This window comes from Leptodactylus fuscus, chromosome 6 (assembly GCF_031893055.1).
Source record: "Leptodactylus fuscus isolate aLepFus1 chromosome 6, aLepFus1.hap2, whole genome shotgun sequence".
In the NCBI taxonomy this organism is placed as follows: domain Eukaryota; kingdom Metazoa; phylum Chordata; class Amphibia; order Anura; family Leptodactylidae; genus Leptodactylus; species Leptodactylus fuscus.
In genome coordinates this window covers 22,957,692-22,982,637 of record NC_134270.1, presented here as the reverse complement: position 1 = coordinate 22,982,637, position 24,946 = coordinate 22,957,692, and the positions used below count along the sequence as shown (strand labels likewise).

Below are 24,946 nucleotides of genomic sequence, written 5' to 3'. Positions count from 1 at the left end.
GGATGATTAAAGGTGGTCTCACACATCAGACTAGTGCTTGCTAAACCTACCTCATTTTGGGAGGTCTGGCTAACTCTTCCAATGTGTATGGTTGAGTCCTGACTATAACCCCAGAAAGAAAAAAAAATGATCCATCTTGTTGGATTTCATCATTCTCACTTAAGTAGGTTGGAGGGGACAGAGGAGTTTGGAGAAGAACATAGGGGACTGGTCAGGAATGAAGGAATCTGGGGAGGACAGTGAGATTTGGTTGGGGGATAGAGCTGGAGAGGACCAAAGGATCTAATGGGAGAGATGGAGGGGTCTAGGGGGGACAGAGGGGGCCTGTCAGCAGCCTTATTCCCCTATACTTATTGAGGACACATTCACACTCTGCAGAGCCCAGGGATGGGAGAAATAGCTGTCTATCTAATATGGCCAGCGGAAGAGAGACATCTGTGTGCTGGTATATGTGAGAGAAGCCCTTGGGGAATAAGTCCAATGATAAGAAATTCCATAGAGAAGAACAGAAAAACAGCAGAAAACATTGGGACGGAGCAGGAGATATTTTTGGCTGTTTTCTCTTGAGATCTCCAGCTATGGACTACACTGCAGGAACATGATCCTCAGTATTGTACCTGTATACTGCAGCTCTCCTCTCTATATCTTTATTGTATAGGATCTTGTGCTCCTAGAATTGTCAGCTTATAGATTGACTGGTCAGTGGTGGCCCCGAGCAAGGGAACCCACGTATGGGGCAGCTGCAAACATTATAGGAGAACCTAAGACGTCTTTGTATTATTTGGGCAATCACATTGATTTCAGGTGGCATTATGTAATGCTTAATTTCCCATGTGGTGGCGCTACGGAGCAATTTTACATATACTACTGCTGGGTTCCCTCACAACTGGTTGTATGGACTCTTGTACAAATCAGAATCCCATATTAACTAAGATGTATCCTGTTATTGATTACCTTTCTGAAGATAATTATCATATTGGGGGGGGGCAGAGGTTTCTTGACATGACCATTAACCAATTATTCAACTTTAAATGACCTCGTGTTTAGGTGAGAACAAATCCATATAAAATCAAGGAGACACAATGCTTCACCACAACAGTCTGGAGATCATGGACTTTTTATGGTAGAGGAGTCTAGAAAATTGTAAGATCTAGGGGGTCCAGATAGTGCTAGCGGCACTGCAGAGGCTGCGGCAGATGATTCCTTATATATTTGTAGATATGGTGTAGGTGTTTGTCACTAATCTGATGTGTGGACTAAAGTTCAGGTTTTACCAGTTCAGCTCTTTATCGAGTGGGCAACCACTTAACCCTGTGTTCAGATGACACATTGTGATGAACTCATAGCATGAGGTGTTTGATGGGGTCACTTAGTTTACAGGAAGTTAGCCGCCTGCACTCTGCATGTATTGTCCTGTTAGGTGGTAGGTTTTCATCCTGGTAGACCTTTAACTTCATCTGTTGGATCAGTTTGGAGACTGGGAGTGACGACTGATCTTCTCTGGAGATGTCCTGTAGCAGATTTTGCCTTGTTCTCATGAGCTGATGCCTAATCATCTCTCTTACTTTAAAAACACTCTTGCAGTTTCTTGAGGAAATCTTTGATTTTCTAATCCAGGCCTTACGTGTTTGGTGAGGTTGCACATCTTAGACAGAATTCTTGGTGCAATAGTGTTGGGTGCTCTGCATGTTTTATTGTCAGATAAGGCTGATACAGACAGAATAATGTACGGGCAGAGACAGATCCGTGCCTCACTATGATTGGATAATGCTGTCATTGCTCTTACAGATCAGTGTCGCCAACTGAGATCCTAACCAGGTACCAGTCTATATTATACCCTTGTGTTCTCCTCAGGACATGACATCTGTATGAACAACCCCTTCTCTCATTACTGTCCAATTAATTGGGATCTTTTTGATTAATTGCCATCTGTAACTCTGAGCCAGATGTTGGCACATGATAGCCCATATAATATACACGGCACAGACTTCAAGTCTGCCCAGAACAATAATGGTTCCTTGCTGCATTTAGTAGTCCAGCACTTCTAAGGAGCAAGGAGTCCAGGTGAATAAGGCTGGCATACTACAGATGAGGCACAGGTACACTGGCACTGGTGAGCTGCACTCTGTGTGTTTTTTAGTTTTTTTTTTAAAGAATCCTTTGAGCCCCAGGACTGTGGTGAAGCCCCTCACTTGTTCCAGTGTTGCAGAATCCCTGGTAGTGCCAGTAGTGTGTGCTGTGCTGGATGAGTTTCTAGTCTCTGTCCCTCAATCTGGTCTAGCCACTGGATGGAGCGCAAGGAGTCGCTGTCTGTGTGATATTTTTACTGTGACTCGGGGCCATGTCTTACCTGTGGTCACAGTTGTCCTCACTATAATTAGACGCTGCGTGAGACGAGTCCTCGAAATGTAATGAGCTCTAATGACGACTCTGAATGAAGACACATTTGCCAAATTGCGTGATTACATTGTGTGCGGGGAGGTCTGGGCGCTTTATAGCCTGGCTTACTGTTAAGTGGGGCAGCTGCAATTAAATTAAGTGCGGTGCTTTAATAGCGCGTCTGTGTCAGCGCCGAGCTCTGCTACATCTGGAGGCTGTCACTGCTGTAATAAGAGCCGTGATCAACAAGCAGCAGATTATTTACCTCCTTTACATAATGCACCGTGTACACAGCAAGGGAGGCGACCACATGCAAAGGGGGCCATTAACTAATAGTGTGAAAGCCCGGCCCACTGCTAATGATCTCACCATTGTCTATAATATATTTGGCGGAATAAACTAAAGCTGATTCCTCAGAACTGTCTAAAACTGCGTCAGAATGAAAATGTCGACAAATAAAGGTTTGCACCTATATTTATACAGAAATGCGCCACTCTCGCCAGTTAGTTAACTCCTCCATTGTGATTAGACGAGATCCGCACACCTTATACTACAGTACAACTATACATCTATTACTACAGACATCCAGCCTGTATACAGTATATCATGTGTGAGAGGTTGTCACAGCCCCGCCCCCTACAGGCTGTATATCTGCATTGCTAATGTACTGGTCCATTAGCAGGGAGCGGTCTGACATGTGATTTTCGCCATTGCTGCTCATTTCTCTGCCTCCATCCTCCTGAGGTTTGCCGTTTTGCGGTCTGCTCTATTCCTGACGTCTTCAGCGTCTTTCCTCCGGACGCCGCTCACTGCTTTTAGCATCCAAACTAATTTCATTTCTCTTAGATCATTTTCCAGGCTTCTGATAATCTGAGGAGGAAAAAGCTTTTTCCTTTTTGCTAAATGGATGAAATATTTACTCTGCCTCTTTGGAGATTGGAAAAAAGGCCCAAAACGCGATTATCCGGGCGCAATGTGCAGCAAGTGATGGACTAAGTGATCATTATACAACACTAAGTGTTAGAGGCCACACGTGATCTAGAAAGAGATGGCAGCCATGATGGGAAGGAGCAGCTGGGCAGGATTGTGAACATCCAGGTATCGATACTCTGCCCCAACCCTGCTAGAACTGTCCTTATCCCTGTTTGGGGATTTTTATTTACCCCTGCACCCCCAGTAATCTACACACAAAGTTTTTGGACCCCCGGAAAATAACGAGCCCTGCTGCTGAGGTGGGAATCATGGTATTCACCTCTCCAACATTGTCACCATTATACTCTAGTTACACCCAGAGCTGCGCTCCCTGCTTGGCCCTCCGTACTAGGTGAGGCGTCTGTCTCCTCTGCATCTCCAGAGCCTGACTCACTACATGGCAGCACTACAGCATGTGCCCAAAGGATGCCCCCTGAGACCTCTCCTGTCACTCAGATGTGTCTGCTGTATGCCCGCTCCTACAGTCACAGACCATTCTGCCACCTGCTCGCTCTGGAGCCAGCCGCCTGTGACAGATTACCAGCCTGGGACTAAACCAGCTGAGCAAGGGTCCAATGATCACCAAAGAGACTGTGACCAGCGCTGCGCCAAATTATGTGTATACCCTATTGTATACAGTCAGGCTCTGATCACCTGGCCTAGTCCTGCTCAGACAACTTGTTACAGTGTGTCAGTGTAGAGAATCTGCTGAAACAAACCGCAATAGTCACCAAAATAACTTGAATAGTTAGAGGGGCACCAGCAATTTTGTCCACGTGTGTATCGGAGAGTGAGTGCAGCTCTGGAGTATAGTATAGAGATGTAACTCAGAATCCATACAGGATAAGTAATGTAATGTATGTACACAGTGACTGTACCAGCAGAATAGTGAGTGCAGCTCTGGAGTATAATACAGGATGTAACTCAGGATCAGTACAGGATAAGTAATGTATGTACACAGTGACTGTACCAGCAGAATAGTGAGCGCAGCTCTGGAGTATAATACAGGATGTAACTCAGGATCAGTACAGGATAAGTAATGTAATGTATGTACACAGTGACTGCACCAGCAGAATAGTGAGCGCAGCTCTGGAGTATAATACAGGATGTAACTCAGGATCAGTACAGGATTAGTAATGTAATGTATGTACACAGTGACTGCACCAGCAGAATAGTGAGTGCAGCTCTGGAGTATAATACAGGATGTAACTCAGGATCAGTACAGGATAAGTAATGTAATGTATGTACACAGTGACTGCACCAGCAGAATAGTGAGCGCAGCTCTGGAGTATAATACAGGATGTAACTCAGGATCAGTACAGGATTAGTAATGTAATGTATGTACACAGTGACTGCACCAGCAGAATAGTGAGCGCAGCTCTGGAGTATAATACAGGATAAGTAATGTAATGTATGTACACAGTGACTGCACCAGCAGAATAGTGAGCGCAGCTCTGGATTGCAGGCTCTTTACTCTAGATATATCTACACACAGTTCACCTGTAAGTGTGGGCTCGTTCTCCGCACATTGAGCAGATCTGCTGGGATATGACTTTTGGCACAGAGACAATTTCGTGAGACTTTTTTTGCAGACTCAGACATCAGTCTTGCTGATCAGGATGGTAATTATCCCAAATAATGGACATCTGCTGCCGGCGCTTTGTGCTATTCCCCGTCTGCGCTCACATCGGAGTCTTCTACAGACAATGGAGCCGGTTGCAGCTGATTTTCTGTTTCTCGTCTATTAATTATTTGATTTTCTCTTTTTTTGTCTGTAATTTCAGATTATTTCTCTTTCCTTCTGTAATTTTAATGAGTTTTGCAAGAATGATGGGTAATTTAGAAACCTCTGTCCAGTAGGTGTCATAGGGGCAGTGTTATGTGCATTACTGAGTGTTATCCAGAGGATTGGCCATAGCAGGGCTACCTACCGGTCCAGGGATTTCTAGCTTGGCAGTCTGAAGTTCGGATACTGGACAGGCAGGACTTTTACTCCCTGTTGTCACGATTTTTGCCCTCTCGCTCGGTAGTCAGCAGTTATACATTCAGTGAAAGACCTACATCTGCGTGACAGGAGGTTATACAGAATGCAGTGTTCTGACATTTCTACTACATGGTCATCTGTAGGCTTCTGCTCTGACCCTCCCTCATGCTTTATACTGCAGCACTGCTTGTTAGTATTAGTGACCTTGTGTAAGTGCAGGGAGGTCACTAGATGGAGAGAGTCATCCTAACTATGACAGATAACCCAGGGGCTACAGTTAATATGGGAACTGCCACATGCAGTGGCGTAACTAGGAATGGCGGGGCCCCATGGCGAACTTTTGACGTGACGACCCCCTCCCCCCCCCCCCCCGACCGACACCGAAGACCTCGACCGACCCCCTACTCCGCATTCCTGCGCGCTCTGTTATGTCCCTTAGTGGCCCCTGCACACAGTATTATCCCCCATAGTCGCCCCTGCACCCAGTATTATGTCCCATAGTGGCCCTTGCACACAGTATTATCCCCCATAGTCGCCCCTGCACCCAGTATTATGTCCCACTGTGGACATCCATAAACAATTATTATACTCTGGGGTCTTTTCAGACTCCATAGTATAATGATCGGAGACCCAGAATAATAAAAACACTGTTACCTGTCCCCTGGCTCCGCTGCAGTCCTCCGCTGTTGGCCTTCTTCAATGACATCGGACGTCACATGACCCGGGACGCAGGCCCTGTGGGGCCGGTGGTGTCACTTACCGATCCCGGCCCAGCCAGGATCGGTAAGTAAATAGGGCCTATTAGCGTCTGGAATAACTCCAGCCGGTAATGGTCTATTAAGAAAAACGAAAAAAAAACGCAGCTGTCGCTGGGCCCCTAATGTCCCGGGCCCTGTGGCAGCTGCTTCCGCGGTAGTTACGCCACTGGCCACATGTACACAGAGGGGTGGGGCTTTATTAAGGGGAGGAGCCTTCTGTAATATAGAGGATGATATTTCTGGAGTGATGGTCTATGCTCTGTAAGTTGATCTACTGACGGTCAGTTGCTCCTCAAAGGCCCGTGGACATTTCTTGATGTTTTGTTCAGAGCGGTTTCTTTATCCCTTGTTAGTCTCATCTGTTTTGTATTTTGTGGTCAGAGTTTTATCTCACAAGCCGGAAAGAAGCGGCAGAAAGTGTCCCCGGGGCCCCTCCATGAATACTGCAGTAGCTGTGCTCTCACATGTGCGCCGGGTTTTATGGTTACTTAAAGAAGTAGAAGTGGGAGTAGCTGAGCCGTCCTAAGGCCTCCACAATGTATCCGGGTGGGCAGGAGCGACCCCTGCAGTTCTGTGTAGTCCTCTGCAGTCAGTCCATCATTGTATGCCATAGATGTGATGACCACTGTAGTATTTGCTATGTATGGTACATTGTCTTATCAAATGACTGAATGACTTCTTTTTTTTTTTTCTCTCATGTATTTACTTATTGGACCCAATTTGTCAATTTGTAGACTCTCTGAGGTGCCGTCACTCTGCGATATTATGGGAGAGTTCCTCAACGATGACACCAAGTAGAAAGATGACAAGGGAACAATATGGAAGCAAGTGGAAGGATTCAGATCTCTCCATTGTATCTGGAAACTACTGCACCATAATGAACCTTCTAGAATCTAGAGGTCCTGCCAAAGTAACCAAGTCTTTTAGTAGGTCATCCAAAGCCACAACTCCTTCTAGTGGGTCCATCCTAAGTATTGGTTCTTTCTAGAGAATGCTAAACCAAGTAGCAGGCCCTTGTAAAGCATCAACCAAAGTAATGGGGGCTTTCTAAAACATTGGCCCAAGTAACAGGGCCTTGTAGAATGTGGACCTAGAAATGACTTGTCGTGTCAACCAAACTAATGGTGCTTTCTAGAGTCACACCCAAACTAAGACTTCTAGAGGGCTGTCCCAAGTAGCGAGATCTTCTAGAGCATAAACCTAAATAACAAGGTCTTGATGCACATTGACCCGAATAATGGTTCTTTCTAGAAAATGTTGACCCAAGTCATGGGTTTTACCCGAATTTGGACCTAAGTAACTGGGCTTTCTCAATTATCAACCCAAGTAATTGAATCCTCTGAAGTGTCAAACCAAGATAGTGGATCCTCTATTGTGATCCAAGTAACGGAACCCTTCTAGTAGGTCGACCCTGTGTGTACTGTAATAGTACTCCATAGTACATAAGTGATTTGTGGGGTTTTATCGGAGGGTATTCACACTGGGATGTATGAAGTCTTTGCATCCACAACCCCAGAGTTTTTTTGGATGTGTGCAGAGGACACTAATTCAAAGGCCATGAGGCGTTCGCTCTCATCATGGAGTGAGGTAGTGTATGCGCCAATGTTTTCTTGCACTATTACAGGTCTGTGTGTCGGCCATTGTACACACTGACAGCACGCAGGTTGCAGCATGTCTGGACCCCGGGATGAGCCCTCGTTGTGTTTCCATTGCCCTGATCCTGGGTGCAGAGTTCTGACGCGCAGCAGAGTGTGTATTCCCTGGTTAATCCACTGGAAACATTGATGTAGGAACAAGTCGTTCTTCTGGAAAACTTCCTAAGCGGCTCTGTAATTCTCCTCATTAGTGCGGCAGATTGGTGGCATCAATAACCGTCCCGGACATCTGCTGCGGCTGGTGGTCCTCGCTTCCTTATCATTACTAGGGGCTCCTCCATATTTCAGTCTCCATTTAGACGCCTGTGCACACTGCTTCGTCCCTATCATGCCCCTGAGAGGTCAATGGCCAAGCTCGCGCTTCCTCTATACGTGTCCTCTCTAGGAATCTATATAGTAAACCACTGGCCATTTCTTACATTTACAGGTCCAGTGACTGGTGTCAGTTGATACGTCAGGTTCTGGCCGAGGCCCAATTTGGTTCTTACACAGCAGATTGGGGATCATCTCGTGTCTGAGTGATTGGGGTCATTTAGGATGATAATGCGCCCGTCCTGCAGATGTTACACGTGAGGATGACATGTGGCGGCCGCGGCTGATTAGTGGCGGACCGCCGCTCACTTCATTCCTCTCCGAGCCCACTTCACATGTCGAGCATTTAGTGCCATCTGTCCCCACCGTCCTCCGTGGCTTTGCGTACAGCCGGGAGATTATCTGCATTTTTGCTGCCAGAACTGGATTTTAGACCCCAGTGTGCTGACCCGGGCATTGTATGTTTATGGGGAGGGGGCGCTGCACCCCTAGTGCTGTCAGATCATAAACCACCTACATCGGTGGATATTTCCATAATAAAGAAATCAGGGCTTTCTGTGAGGTCCGAAACATCTACAGCCATCTTATCACCAGGCGGAAGACCCTGCGCCCCTTGTCACAAGCCTATGTCTCTGCTGGAACGTATGCTCGATCTGACCCCACCCCCTCATTTACATATCAGCTGCCGTATTTTGCGTCCTTAGGAAAAGTTTTATTAGAATTTTGTTATCTTGATATTTTCTGTATTTGGTCATTCCTGTAATAAAATAAGACTGATATATATATATATATATATATATATATATATATATATATATATATGTTGGTTACACCTTCCAGGCTTTGTTGTGTAGACTGGCACAGGAGCAGAAGAGTCATCTCATTATTATTAGTAAGGCACCAAGTTATTTCATCCTTATTAGAGGCTTGGTCAGCAGAGTCATCTCATTATTATTGGAAAGTGGGACCGTCAAAGTCCTCTCATAATTAAAGAGTAAAGTCAATAGAAAAATCTAATTAACAGCAAAAGGTGGAGTCAATATTATTAGATGTCTGAATCGGTAGATTTATCTCATTATCATTAGGATGTGGGACAGGGGTAGCGGCAGTCCCCCTGCGGACATTAGGGGACTGTGTGTGTCTGTGTGTTTGGCAGTTACCTGCTGGAGTAACTCTTATCAGTAGCCGACAGAGTCATCTTATTATGATTAACGCACAGAATCCAATCATGAATAGGGGCGGAGTCCAGTTATGAATAAAGTGTTGTGTCAGAAGAGTCATCGACTTCTCATTCAGCAGGTATCTTCTTTATCGGTAACAGGCAGAGTCGTCAGAGTCTTCTCATCTTATTATCCATAGAGGGCAGAGTCAGTAAAGTCATCGCCTCTTTATATTAGGAAACCCCCCTGGGTAAAGACTTGCAGGAACGGTTGAGTAGAGTCCCTCCATGTAGTCGCCAGCGTTCTTCTCCCGCACAGTGTCGTTTAGAGCGCTGCTGTGTCACGTTTATTAATTACGGAGTATTTGGCAGCAAACACTACAAGGAGATGATGAATCACAGGAAGAAGGAAGATCCTCATTACACTGCGCTACTGCCGCCATCTGCTTCTCTCATGTATTGGGAGGCAGGGATGAAGACGCTTCCTTATAGAGACCTGCTGGCTCAGAGCAAGCAGGAATAGTCCTGTACTCCCCCACACCTAGCGCACAGAGGGGACAAGTTATCAGATCTTCTGGACCATGTGATATAGACGCATATATATTACAGAGAGATACAGGATAAGTAATGTAACATATGTACACAGTGACTGCACCAGCAGAATAGTGAGCGCAGCTCTGCAGTATAATACAGGATAAGTAATGTAATGTATGTACACAGTGACTACACTAGCAGAATAGTGAGCACAGCTCTGGAGTATAATACAGGATAAGTAATGTAATGTATGTACACAGTGACTGTACCAGCAGAATAGTGAGCGCAGCTCTGGAGTATAATACAGGATAAGTAATGTATGTACACAGTGACTGTACCAGCAGAATAGTGAGCGCAGCTCTGCAGTATAATACAGGATAAGTAATGTAATGTATGTACACAGTGACTGCACCAGCAGAATAGTGAGTGCAGCTCTGGAGTATAATACAGGATAAGTAATGTAATGTATGTACACAGTGACTGCACCAGCAGAATAGTGAGCGCAGCTCTGCAGTATAATACAGGATAAGTAATGTAATGTATGTACACAGTGACTACACTAGCAGAATAGTGAGCACAGCTCTGGAGTATAATACAGGATAAGTAATGTAATGTATGTACACAGTGACTGTACCAGCAGAATAGTGAGCGCAGCTCTGGAGTATAATACAGGATAAGTAATGTATGTACACAGTGACTGTACCAGCAGAATAGTGAGTGCAGCTCTGCAGTATAATACAGGATAAGTAATGTAATGTATGTACACAGTGACTGCACCAGCAGAATAGTGAGCGCAGCTCTGCAGTAAAATACAGGATAAGTAATGTAATGTATGTACACAGTGACTGTACCAGCAGAGTAGTGAGTGCAGCTCTGGAGTATAATACAGGACGTAACTCAGGACCAGTACATGATAAGTAATGTAATGTATATACACAGTGACTGTACCAGCAGAATAGTGAGCGCAGCTCTGGAGTATAATACAGGATAAGTAATGTAATGTATGTACACAGTGACTGTACCAGCAGAATAGTGAGTGCAGCTCTGGAGTATAATACTGAATGTAACTCAGGATCAGTACAGGATAAGTAATGTAATGTATGTACACAGTGACTGCACCAGCAGAATAGTGAGCGCAGCTCTGGAGTATAATACAGGACGTAACTCAGGACCAGTACATGATAAGTAATGTAATGTATATACACAGTGAATGTACCAGCAGAATAGTGAGCGCAGCTCTGGAGTATAATACAGGATAAGTAATAGAAATGTATTGTAAAAGTCAAGTAGTCTAAGAAGTCATCGCACTGATCATCTTCGTTGTACTCCTCGTCATCCTCACCTTGTATTTTCTTTTCCTTGCAGTTTGCTGTTTCGTGGTCCACAAGCGCTGCCATGAGTTTGTCACGTTCTCCTGTCCTGGTGCGGATAAAGGGCCGGATACAGATGTGAGTACTGCTCTTCCTTCATAATGTGATTTGTTCATCACTGCACCAATTCATCAAAAATTATATAACAATAATAATTTTTTTTTTTGCTTCTTTAATAAATTTTGCCCCTTGTATTAAACACGCCCCCCTAAATATCATCACTATGGGGGTCGGTGTTACAATGTAACCATCTGTAGTCCATAGAGGATTGTCTAGACTGGATACAATTGTACCAGACCCTCAGCGGTGTGGGTTTTTAGAGTATTAGAAGATGCCAGAACTTCTCCTCCAGCGCCGAAGCTTCATTTCCAAGAGGCAGCTCCGTCTCTTTCAGTGTTAGTTGCTGCAGGCAGAAACTACACGATGTAGCAGAGGCCACCGGGGAGGATCTGTCAGTGAGATCTATTTTAGCTGATGCTGCATTCCTGCAGAGCGGAGACGAGTGATGTGCCGGTTATTATATGCTTCACCTTCCATGAATAATGCACGGTGTATATATATCTGAGGTGACGTGTGAATGTGTCTCTGGGGGGCGCCGCACGCTCTCAGCCTCCGCTGTTATTATAGCCGTAAGTTAGCTGGCCTGTACCATGTTGCTGTTGCTTCGGGGTACTTTAGCAATAAGCGGGGAGCTATTGGTGTTACGGGTCTGGGCTGTGATACTGGGCACACTCATAGCCTGAAATCCTCCCGTGTCACAGTCTGGAGGCGTCTACCTGGATCTCACCTTTTTTACAACGGTTTTCCACACTTAGTAAGTAGTTGTCAGACACCCACCATTGGCATGCCTTTAGGGGATGTCACCCTCATTGTTAGGGGATGTCACCCACATTGTTAGGGGATGTCACCCTCATTGTTAGGGGATGTCACCCTCATTGTTAGGGGATGTCACCCACATTGTTAGGGGATGTCACCCACATTGTTAGGGGATGTCACCCTCATTGTTAGGGGATGTCACCCTCATTGTTAGGGGATGTCACCCTCATTGTTAGGGGATGTCACCCTCATTGTTAGAGGATGTCACCCTCATTGTTAGGGGATGTCACCCTCATTGTTAGGGGATGTCACCCACATTGCTGGGCTCTATCACTGGTTACCTGTTATAGGTAATAGACTTGATCTGTCCCCCCCACCCATGCCCCTGTCACCTCTGATCTAGACCTGGGATGTGGGCGGTTATGCGGTTGTCTCCGTTCGCCTCCCAGTCTCGGTGGTTGTAATTTTCGCGCTGACCTCTGCAGAAACATAATGAGAATGATTAGAGCTCATAAAGACTGTAATAACCTGGAGTCTATAGCTCCGGGAGATCCTGCGCCTCCACGTGCTCATGATTCACCGCCGTGTGTCAGCACCACAGAGGATAATCTAACTCCATATAGTGAGGAGGATGACTGACCCATTGTACCAAAACTCTGCGAGAACAGAGCCTGATCATAAGAATAAAGAGAGACAGATTGTTTGCACTGGTACACTGTAACAAACCCTCAAGTGTGGGAAGAATTAGCTTTATACAGAACCCACTTATAGTCAGTTTGCAGTGATATGGTAAGCAGAAGATACAGGGTTGTCACCCAGCTTTCCGCACACCCTGAGCTTTACATCTCTGACCTCGCTTCTTGCAGTACGTCCATGAGCCTCAGAATCAGCAGAGACGCCCTTCCTCAGTGCACAGGATGATGATGTTTTCTCCTGGTGCTAAAATGGTTAATCTCTGGTGTTTTGGCATGGCTCGCTGAGTGTTTGTTACAGTGTCATCTGCTCACTTGTTACATGTTGTACGCCTTGGGCGCATTGACTGCTGAATTATTAAAGCACATTGTCTGCATCAGCGTGAGAAGTGAGCACCGCAGAGAGCAAGAGAAACCGCTGTGCCAAGTCCTGGCGCCAGTCACCCCTGCTATGCAAGTTTGCGGTGTTAGGGGGCGCTGTAATGTGCAATGTTCTGCATGGATACATCCACTGATGGGAGTCCAGAGAGCGGCCACGGCAACATGGAGCATATATATAATAATTAATCTGGGAATGAGATTGTTCTCCAGGAGGCGCCAGACTCTGAGAGAAGTGTTACTGTGCGCTCTTCTGTATAAGGTGTCAGGGGATAATACAAGAGAAGTGGACACCCTTGCAGGCCTATGGAGACTTACAAAGCCATTTTCGCTTCACTAGAGGATTATAGGGAATATGCAAATCAGTTTCCCAAGATGTAATTAGGAAAACAGTGTATACAGTGTGTGAGAGAAGTGGTACTGTGCACTGGCCATGTATACAGTGTGTGAGAGAAGTGGTATGTGCACTGTCCATGTATACAATGTGTGAGAGAAGTGGTACTGTGCACTGTCCATGTATACAATGTGTGAGAGAAGTGGTACTGTGCTCTACCCATGTATACAATGTGTGAGAGAAGTGGTACTGTGCTCTACCCATGTATACAATGTGTGAGAGAAGTGGTACTGTGCTCTACCCATGTATACAATGTGTGAGAGAAGTGCTACTGTGCACTGCCCATGTATATATTGTACAAGAGAAGTGGTACTGTGCTCTATCCATGTATACATTGTACAAGAGAAGTGGTACTGTGCTCTATCCATGTATACAGTGTGTGAGAGAAGTGGTACTGTGCACTGTCCATGTATATATTGTACAAGAGAAGTGGTACTGTGACTTGAAACAGTCTTCATTCTGGTCCGCTTATGCCGATGTTGGAGTTCACAGGAGATACTGCAGGTATTTCTATTGGTCATAATCTGAATCTATTTCAGGAGATCTTTATTATGCCTGATTGTCTTAATGGTATTTAAGCCTGCTTTCTTGTTCATCTGTTATTGCATTTTGAGGCTTGAGAAAGCGCACACAGTTGCGCGAAACGGCTGTTGCCTACATGCCTATATATGCTCTATTCCCTCCCTGCACTACCTGTTTTTAAAGGAATATGTTACCTCAATAAAAGAAGTATTTTATGAAGATAAGCGTGAACGTGGGTGAGTGCCCTTCCTCATTCTTCTGTATTTGCTCCATTTTTCTATAGTCTTTTTTTGGTTGTCGAGCACCACCACAGCTTTGTATATACAAAGGTTATATTCCTCATACTCACCTCCAGCTTGTAGAGACTTTTGTCTTCGCATTCAGCAGTGCCATCCTACATCTTCTTTCTTGGTACTGTGCGCTACCCATGTATACATTGTACAAGAGAAGTGGTACTGTGCACTGCCCATGTATACATTGTACAAGAGAAGTGGTACTGTGCTCTATCCATGTATACATTGTACAAGAGAAGTGGTACTGTGCACTGTCCATGTATACAGTGTGTGAGAGAAGTGTTACTGTGCGCTGGCCATGTATACAGTGTGTGTGAGAAGTGTTACTGTGCACTGTCCATGTATACAATGTGTGAGAGAAGTGGTACTGTGCACTGGCCATGTATACAATGTGTGAGAGAAGTGGTACTGTGCACTGGCCTTGTATACATTATACAAGAGGAGTGGTACTGTGCACTGGCCATGTATACACTGTGTGAGAGAAGTGGTACTGTGCACTGGCCTTGTATACATTATACAAGAGGAGTGGTACTGTGCACTGGCCATGTATACACTGTGTGAGAGAAGTGGTACTGTGCACTGGCCATGTATACACTGTGTGAGAGAAGTGGTACTGTGCACTGGCCTTGTATACATTATACAAGAGGAGTGGTACTGTGCGCTGTCCATGTATACACTGTGTGAGAGAAGTGGTACTGTGCGCTGTCCATGTATACACTGTGTGAGAGAAGTGGTACTGTGCACTGGCCATGTATACAATGTGTGAGAGAAGTGGTACTGTGCGCTGTCCATGTATACACTGTGTGAGAGAAGTGGTACTGTGCACTGGCCATGTATACAATGTGTGAGAGAAGTGGTACTGTGCACTGTCCATGTATACAATGTGTGAGAGAAGTGGTACTGTGCGCTGTCCATGTATACACTGTGTGAGAGAAGTGGTACTGTGCGCTGTCCATGTATACACTGTGTGAGAGAAGTGGTACTGTGCGCTGTCCATGTATACACTGTGTGAGAGAAGTGGTACTGTGCGCTGTCCATGTATACAATGTGTGAGAGAAGTGGTACTGTGCTCTACCCATGTATACAATGTGTGAGAGAAGTGGTACTGTGCGCTGTCCATGTATACACTGTGTGAGAGAAGTGGTACTGTGCGCTGTCCATGTATACACTGTGTGAGAGAAGTGGTACTGTGCGCTGTCCATGTATACACTGTGTGAGAGAAGTGGTACTGTGCGCTGTCCATGTATACAATGTGTGAGAGAAGTGGTACTGTGCTCTACCCATGTATACACTGTGTGAGAGAAGTGGTACTGTGCGCTGTCCATGTATACACTGTGTGAGAGAAGTGGTACTGTGCGCTGTCCATGTATACACTGTGTGAGAGACGTGGTACTGTGCGCTGTCCATGTATACACTGTGTGAGAGAAGTGGTACTGTGCGCTGTCCATGTATACACTGTGTGAGAGAAGTGGTACTGTGCGCTGTCCATGTATACACTGTGTGAGAGAAGTGGTACTGTGCGCTGGCCATGTATACACTGTGTGAGAGAAGTGGTACTGTGCACTGGCCATGTATACAATGTGTGAGAGAAGTGGTACTGTGCGCTGTCCATGTATACACTGTGTGAGAGAAGTGGTACTGTGCACTGGCCATGTATACACTGTGTGAGAGAAGTGGTACTGTGCGCTGTCCATGTATACACTGTGTGAGAGAAGTGGTACTGTGCACTGGCCATGTATACATTATACAAGAGGAGTGGTACTGTGCACTGGCCATGTATACACTGTGAGAGAGAAGTGGTACTGTGCACTGGCCATGTATACATTATACAAGAGGAGTGGTACTGTGCACTGGCCATGTATACAGTGTAAGTGGCACTATGCATTGATCATTTGTGCGGTATGTTTATGTATATGGGGTAAGTGGTACTGTGCACTGTCTACGTATACTGAATAAGAGAAGTAGCACTGTGCATTCTTTCTTAAGCTGATCTTGTTCTCTTTGCCTCAGCTACTGCAGCTCCTCTTGGTGTGTTCCTAGCAGCAGGTGCAGTCTATGCTGGGCTTAGGATTTTCGCGGCCCCCTCCCCTCTGCCATCAGATCCATTACTGGGATCTCCTTCCATTAGTCTCTATTATAGCTGCTGTAAATCCTTCACAAAGTCCAATCCCTGGGGCCTGACCATGGTAAGTGGGTCACAGTCCTAAACGGCTTCGTTCCCCTGGAGCGCCCGTCTGCATTACTCTAAACGGCATACTGACCATGTACGAGCAGGGCGGGGGGCGGAGGTGAAGGACATGCGATGCCCCCCAGCTCATTCTGCATGATACTGTTATTAATCTGGACATGTGACTTTCTTCTGTACCCAGCCTGGGCACATGGGAGGAATTTGCAGCTGATGTGTCTGTGCCATGTCCACTAAATACTCCCTCCCCTCATTACCTGATATTATAGCTGATCCCCCTCCCCTCCACCGTGTAGGCAGCGGTGGAGGGCTGTGTCCCCTGTACAGTACATAGACCTGGCCCCCAGAAACGGCGGTCGCCCCATCGACCTTTCAAGTCTAGGATCTGTCACCAGGTCGTGTTCTCCTAGTATAGGCAGCCATGTTATTGAGGAATAATGTGAGATATAAAGTCAGAGAATGACGATTTCTTCCACAGTTTACAGTGAGGAATTTAGTAAGAGATCTCCATAATAAATCAATATATCCCACTGCTTTCTCAGGATGAAACTTTGGCTGGAGTATTGTCACATGGAGAGTGCTGTATTACATGTACAGCCCAAACTTTGAGAAGTGATCTTTCCTCCGTGTATTTGAAGAGAAGGTGGATGATGCCACGTGGCTAAAATATAAAGGGTACTACAAGTGTGTGCACAAAAAGTGTATTACGTGCAAGTATGTACAGGGTGCTAGGACGGTTCAGACCTGAAGCAAGGAAGACACAGAAATGAAAAACTGCATTATCTACTGTCATGTGCAGTATATGGCGTGCGCTACGTGTCCCCTGAAAGTGAGGATTAGTAACCCTCCGACCAGTAATCTGTCTGATGGCTATAAACATTTTAGGGAGGTCCTGTACATGGAGGAAGTTTTAAATTGAAATCTATAGACTTGGTGTTTAGACCATTGTGTGGTGTGGGGAACAAGTGTAGGTTACATGAAGGGATCCTATCATTCAAATGGAATGATAGGAAGGCTATTCTTCTCCTACCGTTAGATGTCTTCTCCATGCCGTTCCGTGGAAATCCCAGTTTTCGCCGGTATGCAAATGAGTTCTCTCGCAGCACTGAGGGCGGGCCCCAGCGCTCAAACAGCACTAAGGGCGTCCCCAATGCTGTGAGAGAACTCTCCAGTGACACCTTCATCTTCTTCAGGAACGTCCTCTTCCTGTGTCTTCTTCCGGCGCAGGCGGTGAAACTTGTAGGCCTCAGGCAGAGCCTACTTCGCATGCCCGCGGCCACAAGAAAAATGTCCGCTTACACAGTAAGTTACCCACTGACTACATAAACTATAATGGGGTCTGCCCAGTTTCTGCCTGAAAAATGCAGAGAGAAAAGTCTTGCTTGAAGGACATATCTCTCTGCGTTTTTCAAGCAGATTTGGGGACGGAATCCTTGACTGGAAGCCAAGCACTGGTGTGAACATAGCCTTATCCATGAGATAGCTGCAGGATTCAAATCTTAGAGCAAAAGCTGAATGTTTTGTTGCAGATTTTGCTGCGTTTTTGTTTTTTTTTTTGAGCCAAAGCCTGTAATGAGTTTATCAGAAGGGAGAAGTATAAGAACTTCCTAAGTATGTCCCATTCCTGTTGAAGCCACTTTTGTAAAATTTGCAACAACAGCAAACACTTTTCTGCAATGTGGGGCCTCAGCCTTTACCTGTATTCACACTTTGTCCTGTTATTATCTTTACATTATTCTTTAGTTACTTATGGAGGTCTATATATTGGAGCATATTCGCATTTTGCCCTGGTTTTTGATCGTTTTCTTTTTTTCCCCCCTTCAGGGCCTCTAGATGTCTTTAGGGTATAATATAGGGAAAGATGGTATATTACCATAGGACCATGTTCACATGCCGAATGCGCATTTTCTTGTGGCCACTTGTACCAGGCGGGCATGCGCAGTCAGCTCTGCCCAGGCCCAACGGCAGAGCCGACTTGCGCATACATAGAAGTTTTAAGCCAAGTCTGGAAGAAGACTCGTGAAAAGGCCATTCCAGAAGAAGATGGAGGCGTCGCTGGAGAGTTCTCTCGCAGCATTGGGGACGCCCCCAGTGCTGCGAGAGAACTCATTTGCGTACTGAAGAAAACCGGGATTTCTACCGAATGGTGGCGCGGAAAAGACATCTAAAGGTAGGAGAAGAATAGCCTTTCTTAAGGGTATTCCTTCGTGTTACGCTAGGTTCACACCTGCGTTTTTCTTTCCGTTCTGTGCTTTCCGTCTTCTGCATGCCAGAAGGCGGAAAGCACAGACCGGGTCCGGCCGTGAGCGGCGGTGAGTGTTTTATGCTCTCCGCCGCGAAACCGGATTTTTTTTATCCGGACACAGAGTACTGCATGTCCGACTCTGTGTCCGGATTATAAAACCCGGTTTCGCAGTGGAGAGCATAAAACACTCACGGCTGGACAGCTTTCTCACCCATTCAAATGAATGGGTGAGAGAGACTCCTGCAGGTTTCCGTCTCCTGCTCTGTTTTAGGCAGGAAACGGAAACCTGCAGAACGGAGTTCACAACGCTGATGTGAACGAGCCCTGAGTCACAAAAAATTGCATTTTAATGATAGGATCCCTTTAAAGGGACTCTATCACTGGGAAAAGTCATTTTTAACTAATCACATCCTTGCATAGGCTTTAGAAAGTCTATCCCACACCTACCTTTAGTATGTAGATTGCCTCAGTGGTGTCTGAATAAGTCCTTTTTTATTCATATGCTAATGAGCTTCCAGCCAGCACAGGAAGTTCCCAGCAGCCTCCTCTCTTCTATTATCTCCTATGTGTGTGCAAACAGGAAGCAGGACGTCATCAGCAGCAGCAGCCTGTGCTGTGTACGCCTCATAGGAAACAATAGCAAAGGGGGTGCATGATGCATCGTGCACCAGTCTAATGCACATATGAATAAAAACGGACTTATTCAGAAACCACTGAGGCAATGTACATACTAAAGGTAGGTGTGGAATAGACTTTCGAAAGGCTATGCAAGGATGTGATTAGTTAAAAATGACTTTTCCCAATGATAGAGCCCCTTTAATCACATTGTACAATTCATTTTACTTCGATAGCCTTATATAGGTCAGTAACATTTCTGCTTTTGACCCCAAAGAGACCTAAATGCACCAGGTAAGATGCTACAGGCAGAACTAAGCGTTTGCTCCACTGTCCCATGCAGCCGGCAGGCGTTATCCTGTCAGGCAGTGTACACACTCCAGGCCTCGTTTCCCGGCATTCTCTGTGGTCAGTAATTAAGTTGTTGCTGTTCTGCGTTTCGTGTGTCTAGAAGCCATTAGTCGCCGGATGATGGCAGTTCATACAAAAGTCATGGCTTCCTGCCCGGCCGCCTCCACTGCCGTTCAGACCCCCGGCCATCGTCATGTGACCACCTCAGAAGCCTGAAATCTCTTTCTAATGATTTGAATCATCATTAATCTTGGTCAACGCCTGCGCTTTAATCCAGAGACTCAGATTATAGTCTGGCCTCAAGCAGGGTAATCCCCTCCCCTGTATTGAAACATGTACAAATGATCTATCCTGGTTGTACATGTCATACACGAAGGGAGAAAGCATGTAAAATAATTGGTCAAGTATGCATACCCTTAGTTACCATCCCTTTCAGCACAAACTTATTGCCGGGAGATGCATAGTATCTGTTATCCTACCCAGCAGTCTTCACTGGCATCCATTAGGAGTAGTGTGGTGAGGAACTCATTTACTGTTGCCCCTTTCATAGGTCAAAGGAGTGTCCATACAGCTGGAAGCCTCTGACTCCCGAAAGCTGTACTGGGTGCTTAGGTTCTTTATGCTACAGGGATTAACTGGCCTCACCAGGCTGCAGGGGGTAACTGGCCTCACCAGGCTGCAGGGGGTAACTGGCCTCTCGGGGCTGTAGGGGGTAACTGGCCTCACCGGGCTGCAGGGGGTAACTGGCCTCACCGGGCTACTGGGAGTAACTGGCCTCTCGGGGCTGCAGGGAGTAACTGGCCTCTCGGGGCTGTAGGGGGTAACTGGCCTCTCGGGGCTGCAGGGGGTAACTGGGCCTCACCGGGCTGCAGGGAGTAACTGGCCTCTCGGGGCTGTAGGGGGTAACTGGCCTCTCGGGGCTGTAGGGGGTAACTGGCCTCTCGGGGCTGCAGGGAGTAACTGGCCTCACCGGGCTGCAGGGGGTAACTGGCCTCACCGGGCTACTGGGAGTAACTGGCCTCTCGGGGGCTGCAGGGAGTAACTGGCCTCTCGGGGGCTGCAGGGGGTAACTGGCCTCACCGGGCTACTGGGAGTAACTGGCCTCACGGGGCTGCAGGGGGTAACTGGCCTCACCGGGCTGCAGGGGGTAACTGGCCTCACCGGGCTACTGGGAGTAACTGGCCTCTCGGGGGCTGCAGGGAGTAACTGGCCTCTCGGGGGCTGCAGGGGGTAACTGGCCTCACCGGGCTACTGGGAGTAACTGGCCTCACGGGGCTGCAGGGGGTAACTGGCCTCACGGGGCTTCAGGGGGTAACTGGCCTCACCGGGCTACTGGGAGTAACTGGCCTCACGGGGCTGCAGGGGGTAACTGGCCTCACGGGGCTTCAGGGGGTAACTGGCCTCTCGGGGGCTGCAGGGGGTAACTGGCCTCACCGGGCTACTTGGAGTAACTGGCCTCACGGGGCTGCAGGGGGTAACTGGCCTCACGGGGCTTCAGGGGGTAACTGGGCTCACCGGGCTACTGGGAGTAACTGGCCTCACGGGGCTGCAGGGGGTAACTGGCCTCTCGGGGGCTGCAGGGGGTAACTGGCCTCACCGGGTTACTGGGAGTAACTGGCCTCTCGGGGGCTGCAGGGGGTAACTGGCCTCTCGGGGGCTGCAGGGGGTAACTGGCCTCTTGGGGGCTGCAGGGGGTAACTGGCCTCTCGGGGGCTGCAGGGGGTAACTGGCCTCTCGGGGGCTGCAGGGGGTAACTGGCCTCTCGGGGGCTGCAGGGGGTAACTGGCCTCACCGGGCTACAGGGAGCCATCAACACTAGGCTTGGGGGGCAATAACACACAACTCTCTGGAGGAGAGCTCTTTAATCTCTAGGCTGCCCCACGATCCATGGTGAGACGTGGAAGGAGGTGATGTCTGAAGAAGGGGGGGGGGGCACATACTTTTTGTCATGGGGCAGCAGAGTCCACCCTTAGCAGGTATTTCTTCATGTATGGCCTGCAAATCTGCATTTACCCCCCATTACTTTGTAGGAATGGTCTCTTCCACCTGTCACATTAATGAAGCGCCCGTTGCGATCTGCCCAGCGCTTCCCTAGTATTTCTGGTCACCTGGCCGCCGACGTCTTATACGTAGGAGAAGTTTCTCCAGGAATCGATGAGTGCTTGATGGCAGCCATTCATGCTGACCCCCTCCCTCTATGCCGTGTGATATTCCTGGTGACTGACACTTCGCCTCCCCCCCCCCTTCACCAATGAGGAGAAACCTCCGGAGCGCTCACTCAGAATTACACAGCAAAAATGTCAATTCCGCATAAGCCGTTTCCTTGGTAACTTTGGGGTTTCCATGGTAAACAGGTTTAAATTGTTCTCCTGCCTCGGAGTTAATCCTCCTTCTCGGGACTGCGAGGGTCGGCGTCGCATTACACAGGGGTCGGCGAGCGATGACGGTATAAAACACATGGCACTCACTGATGCTTGTGCAAAGAGGCGCTGCAGCAGCACCGCTGTCTACTCTACATTTGGCTCCATTACTCTTAGACGTGAAAGCCCAGTCCTCTCCAGGGAGTGATTTCTACAAAGGAGATACTTGTTAACCCTCTGTTATCCTAAGTAGTAGATGTCATCTCCCAATGCCCACCATTCAGGCAATGGCCACCTCAAAGCAGCAGCGCCACCTAGAGGCTGATAAACAAAACACTTGTCCTCTGAGCTGGAAGAAGGAGTCTCCAAGCTGCAGATTCTCCAGGCTGCAGGGGGCAGTTGTGTCTTCCAGGGCTCTCCCGGCTGCAGGGGGCAGTTGTGTCTTCCAGGGCTCTCCCGGCTGCAGGGGGCAGTTGTGTCTTCCAGGGCTCTCCCGGCTGCAGGGGGCAGTTGTGTCGTCCAGGGCTCTCCAGGCTGCAGGGGGCAGTTGTGTCTTCCAGGGCTCTCCCGGCTGCAGGGGGCAGTTGTGTCGTCCAGGGCTCTCCAGGCTGCAGGGGGCAGTTGTGTCTTCCAGGGCTCTCCCGGCTGCAGGGGGCAGTTGTGTCTTCCAGGGCTCTCCCGGCTGCAGGGGGCAGTTGTGTCTTCCAGGGCTCTCCCGGCTGCAGGGGGCAGTTGTGTCTTCCAGGGCTCTCCAGGCTGCAGGGGGCAGTTGTGTCTTCCAGGGCTCTCCAGGCTGCAGGGGGCAGTTGTGTCTTCCAGGGCTCTCCCGGCTGCAGGGGGCAGTTGTGTCTTCCAGGGCTCTCCAGGCTGCAGGGGGCAGTTGTGTCGTCCAGGGCTCTCCAGGCTGCAGGGGGCAGTTGTGTCTTCCAGGGCTCTCCAGGCTGCAGGGGGCAGTTGTGTCTTCCAGGGCTCTCCAGGCTGCAGGGGGCAGTTGTGTCTTCCAGGGCTCTCCAGGCTGCAGGGGGCAGTTGTGTCTTCCAGGGCTCTCCAGGCTGCAGGGGGCAGTTGTGTCTTCCAGGGCTCTCCAGGCTGCAGGGGGCAGTTGTGTCTTCCAGGGCTCTCCAGGCTGCAGGGGGCAGTTGTGTCGTCCAGGGCTCTCCAGGCTGCAGGGGGCAGTTGTGTCTTCCAGGGCTCTCCCGGCTGCAGGGGGCAGTTGTGTCTTCCAGGGCTCTCCCGGCTGCAGAGAGTAACTGGAGAGAGTGTCTGAGTTCTCTTGGCTGCGGAGAGTACCGGGGTCATCTTTGCTGCAGATGATCTGTTTCCTCCCCACTGCAGGATGGAACTGCTTTCTCCAGGCTGCAAGGAGTGTCATTGTAGTCAGGAGGCTACTGAGTATCTGTGGGGATGACCAAGGCTGTCTATGCTGCAGCGAGTATCTGACTTCTTGTGGCCGCACAGAAGATCTAAGCTTTCTCCAGTCTCCAGAAATTTCTTGCATTCTTAAGGGCCTCTTTAGATGGTGGAATTGATGTCCTATGGCCTTTCTGCTCCCTCACTCCCTGCTGGGGCTGATCAGCTGTCTTACGCCGTGGACTCTGTGGCTGATCAGGCACAAAATCCATGGCAAGACTGAGCAGGATGCTTATTTTTCAACATACTTCTTTAATCTCTGATGCCTTTTGAAAACAGAAATTGAGTTGTTTTTTTTAATTTTATTTTGGGTTTTTAAGTAGCGGCTAGAAAATGAGAAGCCCAAGTCCATTCATGAACGCTCAGAATACGCCATTGCTTTGTGCGACCAGAATGTGTTTGGATTTAGGTGTGAAGTGTTTCTTATATTTTGCTGCCATTTGTGGATCCAGGGGTCGTGTCTCGTAGATTGCTCTCTTGTCGCTCTTCTTGGAGGTGGGATTATTGCTCAGTCAGGACCTCTTTGTGTTGGTGCCGGCAGTGACCTCTTGACAAGCTCTCGCCTGCTTTCCTCTCCACAGGGCACACTTGTCATCTGCCTCTTACTGCCGCCGAGTGCACTTACCTGCATCTGTAAAGAGCTGATGGCTTCTCTGCTGCGCAGGACACAACTTCATTATACCAAGTGGAGTGCTAGGAGCAGGTGAGAGATCACAGCGGCGGCTCCTCACCGGGTCCTCCCACTATCCAGCCTATAGTTCTCATCATACAGTACTTCCTGGTTCACGAATAGAATGCAAGAACTACTGACCATTATACAAAGAGTATGTGTCATTCATGGCCTGTGCAAAGCTGGGTGAGAACCCCCTGAGCAACTGTGTAAAGAATAATAAGGCAGTATCTGCTTTGTTGCAGCAGAGACAATGTGTTCTGATTCAGCAGAATGCGGTGCAGCGATTCTTCAGTCTGTTTGATCTGGCAGAGTGATCATGGGGTTTCTGCGTCAGTCGGGGAGTTGGCTCGTTCCTCGGATTGGCGGGCCGGGCAGCAGTGCGGGCACCCCCTCGCCAGGGCCGTTATCTCTCCACATGACATTTACACCCCGACTCTCTCATCAAAGCCGTTCTCTAAATAAATTTTTAAAATGCCATCATTAAACCGTTCCCGCGCTGGCGGCGGCCGCAGGATAATTAACTGGAAGGATTTGGCTGCTGTCGGTGGCGGCTTTCATGTTTCTTCTCCCGTCTAATGAAGAAACTTCTTCTGGAGAATATAGTGAGCCCTGATCTCTGGGGACGGACGCTCGACTGCTTCTATTCTGCCTCCTTCACTTATCAGGGATTACGTCATGCAGCTGAACCTGACTACACCTGCCTTAATGGGGGCTAACTTACCCCATCTCACCAGATATTAAGAACCAAAATGTCTGTGCTACAGATGGGGAAAGGTGGAACGCTCCAGTATAGTTGTGTCGAGTAGGGATAAGTGTGTTGTATGGGCGAGGGCTGTGTTGCATGGTTGTGTCAGGTAGGTAGGTGCACTCCGGAATATAGTGCGCTCTG

The 24,946-nt window shown here is 47.9% G+C and overlaps 1 protein-coding gene across 2 annotated transcripts in view; it reads left to right on the top strand.

Moving 5' to 3' along the window:
* PRKCA (protein kinase C alpha) overlaps positions 1–24,946 on the top strand; it is a 91,509-nt gene that overhangs the window by 29,448 nt on the left and 37,115 nt on the right. For both annotated transcript variants that reach the window (XM_075279575.1, XM_075279574.1), the window contains exon 3: positions 11,119–11,201. In XM_075279575.1, coding sequence (XP_075135676.1) covers positions 11,119–11,201 — 83 coding nt within the window. The remainder of the gene's footprint in view (positions 1–11,118; positions 11,202–24,946) is intronic.